At 43.6% G+C, this 12,036-nt stretch overlaps 1 protein-coding gene across 6 annotated transcripts in view; it reads left to right on the forward strand.

Annotated features, from left to right (window-relative positions):
- The window catches only part of NUMA1 (nuclear mitotic apparatus protein 1), a 77,240-nt gene that overhangs the window by 41,339 nt on the left and 23,865 nt on the right, over positions 1-12,036 (forward strand). For all 6 annotated transcript variants that reach the window (XM_084894143.1, XM_084894145.1, XM_084894144.1 and 3 more), the window contains exons 2-3: positions 2,754-2,827; positions 11,494-11,579. In XM_084894143.1, coding sequence (XP_084750269.1) covers positions 2,786-2,827; positions 11,494-11,579 — 128 coding nt within the window. In that variant the 5' untranslated portion in view covers positions 2,754-2,785. The remainder of the gene's footprint in view (positions 1-2,753; positions 2,828-11,493; positions 11,580-12,036) is intronic.

A 12,036-nucleotide genomic window follows, 5' to 3' on the forward strand; every position in this document is an offset into this window, starting at 1 on the left:
CTCTCTGTTTTGGATTCTGAGACTTTTTTGCAAAGAGCCAGGTAGATGAGAACTCTGAAGGTGCCTTCAGAGGACCTGCATTAGAGGTTTTCTTTGTTGATTTGGGGGTGACAGGGGATGCCTGATTGTGTCAGAGTGGGTTTCAGGAGACCCCTCTGTGAAATGGTTCCTGGCTACAATTGTGGGGATCTGTTTTTCCATCACCATCACCCAGTCTTCTGGGTGGGGCCTGCCTCGGATTTCAGGGGGAGGGTGGGGAGGATGGTGCTCTGGCTGGGAGCCCTCCGGTTCCAAGCCAAGGCCTGTTTAAAGCTGTAGGCCCAGTGCTGAGGACTAGCTGTGCCACCAGCTTCCATCATTCTTTACCCCAATTTAGCCTAAGAAGGGTGACTAGCTGGGCTGTCCTGAAGTTTCTCACCCAGTGTCTTGTCCCTGATAAAGTGCCCCTTCATGGGCTTTGAACTGACAAGGTCCTTCTGGAGTTCTTCATGTGGTTGAGTATTGGGTTCCTCCTGTTTCTGTGCCTGGGAGCATAAAAGCAGACATTTGGCCTTGACACCAGTTTTCCTGAGTAGTGGAACTAGTTTTTAGAGAGACTCCCGTGGGACAACGTGAGGGTTGTATGTTTTGTCTCTGAGATGAAGAGAAGAGGTTGGTTAAACCTCAGGTCATTTTTAGCACCACAGCTGTGAAATCTCTCAGAGGGGGCAAGGTCTACCTCTGGTTGCATATAAAATTTCTGACTGAAGTTTTGGTCCTCATCAAAAGGATAGCAAGTCTTAACTCATGTAATACTTTAAACAATAAATAATTCAAATAATAAAAAAAAAGGGTATCAAGTCTCGAGGCAGCATTGGGGATGAGGGGGAGGTGACCTGGGACTCATTTCCCTTGTTCCTGAGTAGCTCAGACTTTTTTTTTCTTCTTTTCTCTTCAAGAAGCACCAGTCAAGCATTTGGCCACTGCCACCTTTACCACAAATGCCAAGCACGGTCCCTCTAACTTTAGACTGGCCAATCACCAGAAAAGCCTTTTTGCAGTGTAGTAATTGAAGCCATCTGTCTTCATCCTTGCCTGGCCCCAGGGAGCTACGCAGTTACTGCTCACGAATAGGCCATCGTGGGTGAAAATCATCCGAGACTGAGGAACACGTAGGCTCCTTAGCCTCTCCCCTCCTGAAAGCTCCCTTAACCACTGCGTTTGCTTATTGCCAAAGCCCAGGTGAATTGGCTCATTTCCAAGACTGACATTGATATGACAGATGGAATCATGTTAGGTTTTGCAGAGTCAGGAAGCAATTATAATTAGCATTCAGTTATATTTAGCATTTAATTATTTTCTTACATTATTTAATGCTTCATGTATGTTTTATTTTACTCCTTATTCTGCTGTAAGCCCCTCAAAGGCAAGGACCATGTCATTGTCTCCCATTTCAGGTAATTTTGTTGTATACTCTCATCTAGCTTCCAGCACAGGATGAACATATAAGGATTAAGAAAATAACTTTTTTTTTTTTTTTTGCCGAAACCGGTTTGGCTCAGTGGATAGAGTGTCAGTCTGCGGACTGAAGGGTCCCAGGTTCGATTCCGGTCAAGGGCACGTACAGTGGTTGTGGGCACATCCCCGATAGGGGGTATGCAAGAGGCAGCTGGTCGATGTTTCTCTCTCATCGATGTTTCTAGCTCTCTATCCCTCTCTCTTCCTCTCTGTAAAAAATCAATAAAAATATATTTTTAAAAAAAGAAAATAATCTTTTTGATTGGTTGATAAACAGGGTACACTGCATAGAAAGGGCTAAGAGATTTCTGTATGTCCTCTATTAGACAGTAAGCACCATATGGACAAAAATGGTATTTTCTTATCCCGGCACTTTGCATACAGAAGGTGCTTAGCGAATGTTAGCAAATGTTGGTTCCACAGAACCCACACTTGGGAGATGCTAATATGTGGGGAGAGTTATAGTTGATGTGCTCTTAACCACTCTTGCTCTTCCTTATAGAGTAGTGACAAACAGCACCTCCAGCAGGCGGGGCTGATTGCTCCCATGGAGATTTGTGGGAATCGTGGAGGCTGCTAGGAGGTGTTGGGGAATATTTAGTCACCAGGTCTGTGGTCTCTTGGGCGGGTTGGCAAGTAGATGGACAATTCCCAGTGGGAAGGAAACTTGGAGTTAAGAAACCAGGACAAGTACCTAATCTTTTATTAAATGTCCTCTGGCTCTCCATGAGAATTGGCTTTGACTTCACCAAATCTCCCATTTGAACCATGTCTGACATTTCTGGGAGGTGGGGAAGGTAGAGGATATAAAAATTCAGAATTTAGAGAGGTTCCCCAAGGACTTAGTTATTATTGTTAGTTAGGTAGAACTTGGGTACCTATAGAAAGAGCCAGAAATCAACCTTTCAAACCTAGGTCTGTCTGGAAAATCATGATTATTCTATGTTTTAAGGGTTGAATGACAGCTTTTGAATGTTGTACTTTCTGTAGAACAGAAAGATTGTATAAAACTTGTGGACGTTGAATTAAATGCAATATTCTTTATTGTCCACTCTGATGCAATAAGTTTTACATAAATTTTTATGTATACTCTCAGCTCTCTAAAGATTGCCATGGGCCTTGGTGATGTGGATCAGGTATAAGTGAAGAGTGGTTTATTTAAATGTTCGAGCCACCAGTAAACGAAACTGTTTCTTCCCTCCTCCTTCATGATGGATATCTGCGACCATTAACTGCTCTTCTTCTCTTTGTCCCAGGTGCATCGGGGTGACGGTCTGGTATCACCAAGATGACGCTCCATGCCACCCGGGTGGCTGCACTCCTCTCTTGGGTGAGTGGTCCTCCTCTCCTTTGCTAAACTTCTCCAGGAAGCTTGGGAGAATTTTTTAGGAGTCACAACCTTGGAAGTACAGTTTTCCCCTTAATTTTTAACTTTTGTTATTTCTGATTTTGATGCTGACAGTGACCCATGAGTCTACCTGTGTAGGTTTGAAGAGGCTGCCCTAAGGCACATATTCCCTTTAGTCATGGGAAGGGTTGCTACAGGTGGCATGGAAACCCATCCTCATTTGCTCCCTGTGGATTTTCTGAATGCAAGTGTTGGCACTGCACTTTGGTCTTCAGAACCTTTATTTGTAGGTCAAGGTTCTCCTTGCTCTTTACCACGTTTTGCTGCTTTGATTATTCTCCTGTTGCCTTCTTGATTACATCACCAAAGTTTTTCTGCTAGGTATTTTCATATACTTTCTGCTTGAGACAATGCCAAATGGAAAAAAAAAAAAAATACTAAGCACTGGGAATTTAGAGCTGCAGAGCAAATATAGAGGCCATTGAGTGCAGTGATGATAAGCAGGGGCCTTGGAGCCAGATAGTCTGGCTTAGAATCATTGTTTTGGCTTGTGTGACTTAGAGCAAGTTACATAGCCTCTCAGCTCCTCATTTTAAAATTGGAAAAAGCCCTGCCTGGTGTAGCTCAGTGGTTAAGTGTCAATCTATGAACCAGGAAGTCATGGTTTGATTCTCGGTGAGGACACATACATGGGTTGCTGGCTTGATCCCCAGTAGGGGGTGTGCGGGAAGCAGTTGATCAATGGTTCTCTAATCATCATTGATGTTTCTATGTCTCTCCGAAATAAAAAAAAGAAGAAAAAGAAATAGCCCAGCCAGTGTGACTGAATAGTTGAGAATTGACTCAGGAATCAAGAGACCACTGGTTTGATCACTGGTTCTAGACTCAATCCCTGGTAGGGGGTGTGGAGGAGGCAGCAGATTGCTGATGTTTCTCTATCATTGATGTTTCTATCTCTATCCCTCTTCCCTTCTTCTCTCTCTAAAAATCAATAAAAACAGCCGGCACTGGTTTGGCTCAGTGGATAGAGCGTTGGCCTGCGGACTGAAGGGTCCCGGGTTCGATTCCGGTCTAGGACATGTACCTTGGTTGCGGGCACATCCCCAGTAGGGGGGGTGCAAGAGGCAGCTGGTCGATAATTCTCTCTCATCGACGTTTCTGACTCTCTATCCCTCTCTCTTCCTCTCTGTGAAAAATCAGTGAAATATATTTAAAAAAATAAATAAATAAAAAAAAATAAAAATCAATAAAAACATTTTAAATAAAAATGGAAATAATAATACTACATGGGGTTATTCTGAGGATATTGATATAATGTGTATTAAAAACATTTCACACATACACACAACCATTTAGTCCAGTATCTGAATGAATAATTCCTGAAACTTAAAATATTGCTTGGGCATGCTATTTGGTACAGGGTATTTTAGTAGTCACCCTGACAATGAGTCAATTAGCCAATTAAAGAGCCAACTTAAAAAAAAATAATCTAGAATATTTGAAAGGAAATGAATTTTTAATTTTCAAATAGGGTGGATTTTATAATACAGCATCAGATATCTAGTCAGGTGATATGTATTTAATGTACAAAACATGCATTCTCAGTCTTCAGTTTCTGAAATAGATACAAATTTTAGTTGTGTAGTTTAAAATTGTTTTAAAAATATTTATATTTAATACATTTTGTATTTATATTACATTTCAGTGTTTTATGTATGTATTAGGAACAATGTCTCTTCCTTCTCTTCTCTTCTTCCCCCGCAAAATAAGCTGTATGTGGGGGATCATGAGCTATGTCTTTAGTTCCGTGGCTTATGTGAATATTTGGGATCCTTTAGCCGCACTGTTTTAAGTTGATCAGTTTATCTTTTTATTTATTTAGGTCTTAGACTTGTTTTTATAGTGACTACTGCTGTTACAGAGACGAACAGACACAAAACTAGTTTTACTTAAGAGCAAATACTTGTTTTTTTATACTTAATTTTCTAAAAAATTACATGAACATGCATTAAAATATAGTTACAATTTAAAAGGTAGGCGGCTACCGTGGATTTTATGATATTAGCAGCATGAAATAATACTTACTATGCTAATGAGAAGAGTGGTTTAGAACAGCGGTCGCCAATCTTTTGGACCTTATGGGCCACCAATGGTTGGTGACTGCTGGTTTAGTGCACACATATACACACCTGATCATTATAGCTGTGGTTTAAAAAAAAAACGACTTACGGAAAAAAGACTAGAAAGAAATATATACTGAAAGTGTGTGTATTAAAATACTTGAATGAGTGAAACTTTTTTGGGTTTCCAAATTTTCCGTAATTTATTTTGTAATATAAAAGTAAATTTATTGCCGATACCAGTTTGGCTCAGTGGATAGAGCGTCGGCCTGCGGACTGAAAGGTCCGAGGTTCAATTCCAGTCAAGGGCATGTACAATACCTTGGTTGCGGGCACATCCCCAGTAGGGGGTGTGCAAGAGGCAGCTGATCGATGATTCTCTCTCATCGATGTTTCACTTTCTATCCCTCTCTCCTTCCTCTCTGTAAAAAAACAATAAAATATATTAAAAAAAAAATTAAAAATAAATAAAATAAAAGTAAATTTATTTTACTTAGCATGTAGCTTGAAACTAATCTGTGCCAACAATTAGAATGAATGAGTTGTTTTAGGGAATAGGGAACTTTAAATAAAAATTTTCTTAAATATATTTTTTATTGATTTCAGAAAGAAAGGGAGAGGGAGAGGGAGAGAGAGAGAAATATCAATGATGGGAGCGAATCATTGATCGGTTGCCTCCTGCATGCCCCCAAGCCCATAACTTGGGCATGTGCTCTGACCAGGAATAGAACCATGACGTCCTGCTTGATAGGTCAATGCTCAACCACTGAGCCAGGCTGGATCAGGTGGGAATAGGGAACTTTAGGATTCAACAAGCTAAGCAACCCCAAAAGCCTTATAGACAGTTCTTGAGTTCTGCTATGAGCTAGGCTCTTATTCACATGATTTTTACCCTGATTAGAGATGAAAGAGCTTGTCCATTTCCTCAGCCTTTCAATGATTTCTCATTTGAGAGCAAAATAATGCACCAAAAGAAAATACATTTTTATATCTATGAAAGAAACGAAGGATTATTACTTAACTAGAGGCCCGGTGCACGCAATTCATATTCTTGGGGCGTGGGGGGTGGGGTGCGCGGGGCGGTCCCTCAGCCTGGCCTGCACCCTCTCACAGTCCGGGAGCCCTTGGGGAATGTCCACCTGACAGCTTAGGCCCAGGCCTAAGCTGTCATTTGGACATCCTCTTGGTGCTGTCGTGGAGGCAAGAGAAGCTCCTGCCACTACCACTGCACTTGCCAGCCATGAGCCCAGCTTCTGCCTTAGCAGTGCTCCCCCTGTGGGAGCGCACTGATCTTCAGGGGGCAGCTTCTGTGGTGAGCATCTGCCCCTGATGGTCAATGCACATCATAGCAACTGATCATTCGCTGTTCGGTCAATTTGCATATTAGCCTTTTATTATATAGGATTGGTTTTAGATGAATCCAGATTTAAGTGACTTTAAATCAGCTAACTGATGTAATCTTTCATTCTTGTTAATGAACAAGCTTTCCTAGCCTTTGAATATTTTACCTACATTGCAGGTATTAAAGGGAGATGGTTTTTGGATGCTTAAGTGTTGGCAGTCTCTTCGTTTTTAGTAGGTACAAATGGATCTTGGCCTGGAGTATTCAGAATTTTCTCAGAAAATTTACACACACTGGACATTCCTAACTAGATTAAGCTTTTTTTCAAAAGATGGTTTTAATATATTGTCTTTAAGACTTCAGTGAAATGTTATATTTTATATTCTATACTTAAAAAAAAAAAAAAATATATATATATATATATATATATACACACACACACACATGTGTGTATATATATATATATATATATATACACACACACACACACACACACACACACACACACACACACACATCTACCTTAAAGGACCAGTGTGGGTTCAAAAGGGGTTATGGATACGTTGTGTGTGTGTGTATGTGTGTGTGTGTGTGTGAGAGAGAGAGAAAATTCATGCACTGGAGGGAGGTCTCAGCTCGGCCTGCCCCCTTTCACAGTCTGGAAGCCCTCAGGGGTGGGAGGCGACCTGGCGATCAGGGGAAGGTGATGCCCCCATCACACCTCTGCTGCTGCCACTGCCGGCAGCACAAGCTGGTTACCTGAGCCTCTGACTGGCCCTGGGCGGCTGAGGGAACTGGGGGACTCCAGAGGCAGGTGCTTGGAGCTGAGGGGACTGGGCGCCGCCATCTTGTGGTTGTGGGTGCCACCATCTTTGAGGGTGTGGCAGTCAGTTAACATATTCCCTCCTTATTGGCTGTGGGCACCGTCATCTTTGCAATGGCAGGAGGGTCAATTAGCATATTTCCTCTTTATTACATAGGACGATATTTCAGAGAGACAGGGAGAGGGAAGGGGGGGAAGAGAGAGAAAGAGAGAGATAGAAACATCAGTGATGAGAGAATCATTGATTGGCTGCCTCCTGCACACCCCATATTGGGTGGTTGAGCCCACAACCTGGGCATGTGCCCTGACTGGGAATCAAACTGTGACTACCTGGTTCATAGGTTGATGATGCTCAACCACTAAGCCACACTGGTTGGGCTGTATTCTACTTTTAAAATTAGCCTATACTAACTTAGATCCATCTAGAAGTGGTTTTAATTGTTGTTGTTTTTTTAACCCTCACCAGAGGATATGTTTTTATTGATTTTTGAAAGAGAGGAAGGAAGAGGAAGAGAGAGGGAGAAACATTGATCTGTTGCCTCTAGGAATGGAGCCCACACTTGGGTATGTGCCCTGACTGGGAATTGAATCCATGACCTTTGTGTGTATGTGTCAACTTTCCAACTAACTGAGTCATGCTGGCCAGGGCTAGAAATTGCTTTTAATATAAAAGTGTTTAACCAAAATAAATACTATTATTTCTGTAGCGGAATCATTCATTCATTTATTTATTTATTTATTTATTTATTTATTTATTTATTTTAGTCCTCTTGATTCTCCATTGCATGCAGCTGTTGAGACGTATAAGTCTTACTGGATCTACTTCATTATTGTAAATTAATTAATAATAATAGTGCTTTGCATTTCATGCTTTTATGTGTTTTTGTATCCATAACCCCTTTGAACCCACACTGGTCCTTTAAGGTAGATGAGGTAGAGATTATATTCACTTGGCAAGTGACAAAAAGTTGATTACAAAGATTCCTGGCAAGTTAGTGGAGGAGATGGGCCCAAAATCTTTGGGCACTCCCAGCAGAGTGCTATTTAAAAAGCACATCTATCCCTAACCAGTTGGCTCAGTAGAGAGAGTGTCGGCCTGCGGACTGAAGGGTACCAGGTTTGATTCCGGTCAAAGGCATGTACTTTGGTTGCAGGCACATTCTCAGTGTGTGTGTGTGTGTGTGTGTGTGTGTGTGTGTGTGTGTGTATGTGTGTGTGTGGGAGGCAATTGACGGATGTTTCTAACTCATTATCCTTCTCCCTCCCTCTCTATAAAAAAATCAGTAAAATATATTTAAAAAGCACATCTATACTAATAACCTATACTAATAAAAGGGTAATAAGCTAATTAGACTGGGTCAGCTAGACATCTTTGGTCGTCCTGTCTTCCTTCCAGACAAAGCCACGGTGGCAGGGGCCGAGGCAGAGGTGGGTAGGGCAATCAAGCCGGCAGGGGAGAGCAGTTAGGGCCAATTGGGCAGGCAGGCTGACAGGTGAGCAGTTAGGAGTCAGTGGTCCCAGATTGTAAGAGGGATGTCTGACTGCCGGTTTGGACATCCCCTGAGGGGTCCTGGATTGGAGAGGGTGTAGGCCAGGCTGAGTGATGTTCCCCCTCCCCCCACCTCTCCCCTCTGTCCATGAATTTCATGCACTAGGTCTCTAGTCATGTCTAATAAAGAGGGAATATGCTAATTGACCCTCACACCATCACAAAGATTCATCACCCACAGTCAATAAGGAGGTAATATGCTAATTGACTGTCCCACCCTCAAAGATGGCAGCGCCCACAGCCAGTAAGGAGGGAATATGCTAATGGAATGCCATGCCCTCAAAGATGGCAGTGCCCACAGCCACAAGATGGTGGTGCCCAGTCCCCTCAGCCCCGTCTGGGTGACAGGCGCACAGTATGGCCTGGCCAGCCCGAGGTGCAGGCAAGCCTCAAATGTTGGCTGCCCAGCCACCCAAGGCTGGCCGGAGGGATGACCAAACGACTGAACAAGCAGGCTGTGTGGGGCAACCAGGCTGGCAGGGGGGTTAGTGAGGGATGACCAAAGGACTGGGCAAGAGAGCTCGTGGGGTGACCAGACTGGCAGGAGGGTTAGTGAGGGATGATCAAATGACTGAATAGCAGGCCTTGTGAGGGGCAACCAGACTGGCTGTGGGGGGCAGTTAGGGGTGACCAGACCAATGAGGGTGGGCAGTTAGGGGTGACCAGGCTGGTAGGGAGGGGGCAATTGGGGGTGACCTGGTAAGCAGCAGGGGGCAGTTATGGGTGTCCAGGCCAGCAGGGGGGGCAGTTAGGGATGATCATGCTGGCATGCAGAGGCAGTGAGGGGCGATCAGGCTGGCAGGGGGGGCAGTTAGGGGCGACCAGGCAGGCAGGCAGGTGAACGATTAGGAGCCAGCAGTCCAGGATTGTGAGAGGGATGTCCAACTGCGGAGACTGGCAGTTGGATATCCCCTGAAGGGTCTCGGATTAGAGAGGGTGCAGGCTGGGTTGAGGGAACCCCCTATGTACGAATTTTGTGCACCGGGCCTCTAGTTTATAAATAATAGAATCTATCATTTGCCTATAACCATTATCCTAAAGTTCTTTAAAATACCTTGTTAAGCAGGCTAAGTCTTCCTCTTTCCTCAGTCTTATACAAGGTGATTGACTTAGTAAACCCTTCCTTCCTAAGGCAATACAATACAAAGCTAAACTTCAGTCTGGTGAACTTGGTACCTGTGAAATTTATGAGGATTTTCTCAGTTGACCATACATGCTAGTTGAATAATCTGTGTAACTGATTCATTTGCATGTGACTGCTGGCAAAATTTCTAATTGTAAAGACTGATTTAGGTGGATGCCTGCCGAAAGCCAAAGAAAGGGGTCAGGGAATTGAATCATAATTAGAGAATTGTTTATTGTAGTTTCAAGTTATTTTTCTTCCTCCTTATTTTTTAAAGGAAATCATTTACATATATATATATATATATATATATATATATATATATATATATATTTCAGAGAGTAAGGGAGAGGGAGAGAGAGAAACATCAGTGATGACAGAGAATCATTGATCAGCTGCCTCCTTCATGCCCTACATTTGGAATTGAAGCCGCAACCTGGGCATGTGCCCTTGACCAGAATCGAACCCATGATCCTTGAGTCTGCAGGCCAGTGCTCTATCCACTGAGCCAAACCAGCCCTGGCCCTCCTTTTTTCTCTATTACCTTGTTCCCCTGTCATTTCTCCCACTTTCCTCAGCCAAAGTTTTATGTCTGAAAGGAATTTTAAGCATACATTAATAACAAAATTTTATATATGTGTAGGAGTGTATAAATATCTACCTAATAAAGAATAACATGCTAATTGACTGTATCTTCATGATACACACCAGCCAATCAGGAATGCTGATTGACCCAACAAAGAAGGTGGGTTAATTTGCATACGCAGGCACCTAGTGGTTGGGGGCAGAGTGGAACAAAGGCGTTCGGCACCACCCCAGCCCCTCCATGGGCTGCATGGGAAGGCAGACAATTGGCTCCGGGTGGAGCAAAGACTGCTGGCAGCCAGGGGAAGGAAGGCCCATTCTTGCACAAATCTTCGTGCATTGGGCCCCTAGTTCAATATACAATAAGTTTCAAATATTTAGAAACTCAGGAGACACGAAGGGCTATAATGAAAAGATTTGAACTACAAAGGGTTATGCCATTTAAGAGATACAAAGGGCTATAATATAAGAAACCTTTCTTTTCCCCTTATCTCCCAGCCAGCACATTCTTCTCTCTAGAGGCAATGGTGGTACCAATTTGTGTATCCTTCCCAAACCATTTTATGCCTAATTGCATTTAAGGTATACTCCTAGAGCTAGAATATCCTAGGAGAATTTAAGCTTTTTTTTTTTTTTAAATATATTTTATTGATTTTTTACAGAGAGGAAGGGAGAGAGATAGAGAGCTAGAAACGTCGATGACAGAGAAACATCGACCAGCTGCCTCTTGCACACCCCCTACTGGGGGTGTGCCCTCAACCAAGGTACATGCCCTTGACCAGAATCGAACCTGGGACCTTTCAGTCCACAGACCGACGCTCTACCACTGAGCCAAACCGGTTTCGGCAGAATTTAAGCTCTTATTAGTTGAAGCCAAAGGAAGGATTTTGATGGCAGTTCCAGGCAGCTGTCACTGGGTGAGTGGGTGCAGCAGCATTCTTATGCTGAAATTAAAAATCCTAGAATCATCTGTTCCTTTATTCCTATAGTCACACAACTACAGGCACTTGCAATGAGCAGAGAATTGTCAGCATCTGGGGAAGGCATGAACCACAGTGCTCTGGTAATTATGACAGCTTCTCTGGGCTCTTTCCTTTGTCTCACAGGTGAATGGTCTGCATGTGGCTGACCCTGTGGAGGCCTTGCTGCAGCTGCAGGACTGCAGTGTCTTCATCAAGATCATTGGCAGCATGTGAGTGTGCACCACTTCTCTCTCGGGCCTCTCAAGCAAAGCTGTGTGCTGGAGTGGGGACTGCCATTTGTTCCCTTGCCTTGGTGACTTCTGTGACCAGAAAGCGTGGACAGTATTGGGATGGCAAAAGGCAGTGTGGGACCCAGAGGCAAGAACACATTGACCTCATCCTGCAGTCACCATGGTTCTCTATGGGGGAAGTTTCACTCTTGTTCTCCCGAAGGCTTCCTCCCTCTTGCGCAGAAGAACCTCCAAGTATTCCAAGAGCCTGCTCTGGGGCTCCCTGTCTTATCTCAATAGGAGTTTTCGACAGCTCTCTTTTTGTGACTCATCCTTATCTCACAAGCCTTCTTTGCATCCTCTAGGCCGCAGTGTTTCCCAAAGTGTGGTACGTGTACCCCCAGGGGTACGGGAAGAGTTTGGTGGGAATATGCACTGCACCGTGCTTAGCTGCGCC

Source organism: Pipistrellus hanaki (assembly GCF_964339955.1).
Source record: "Pipistrellus hanaki genome assembly, chromosome: 9".
In the NCBI taxonomy this organism is placed as follows: domain Eukaryota; kingdom Metazoa; phylum Chordata; class Mammalia; order Chiroptera; family Vespertilionidae; genus Pipistrellus; species Pipistrellus hanaki.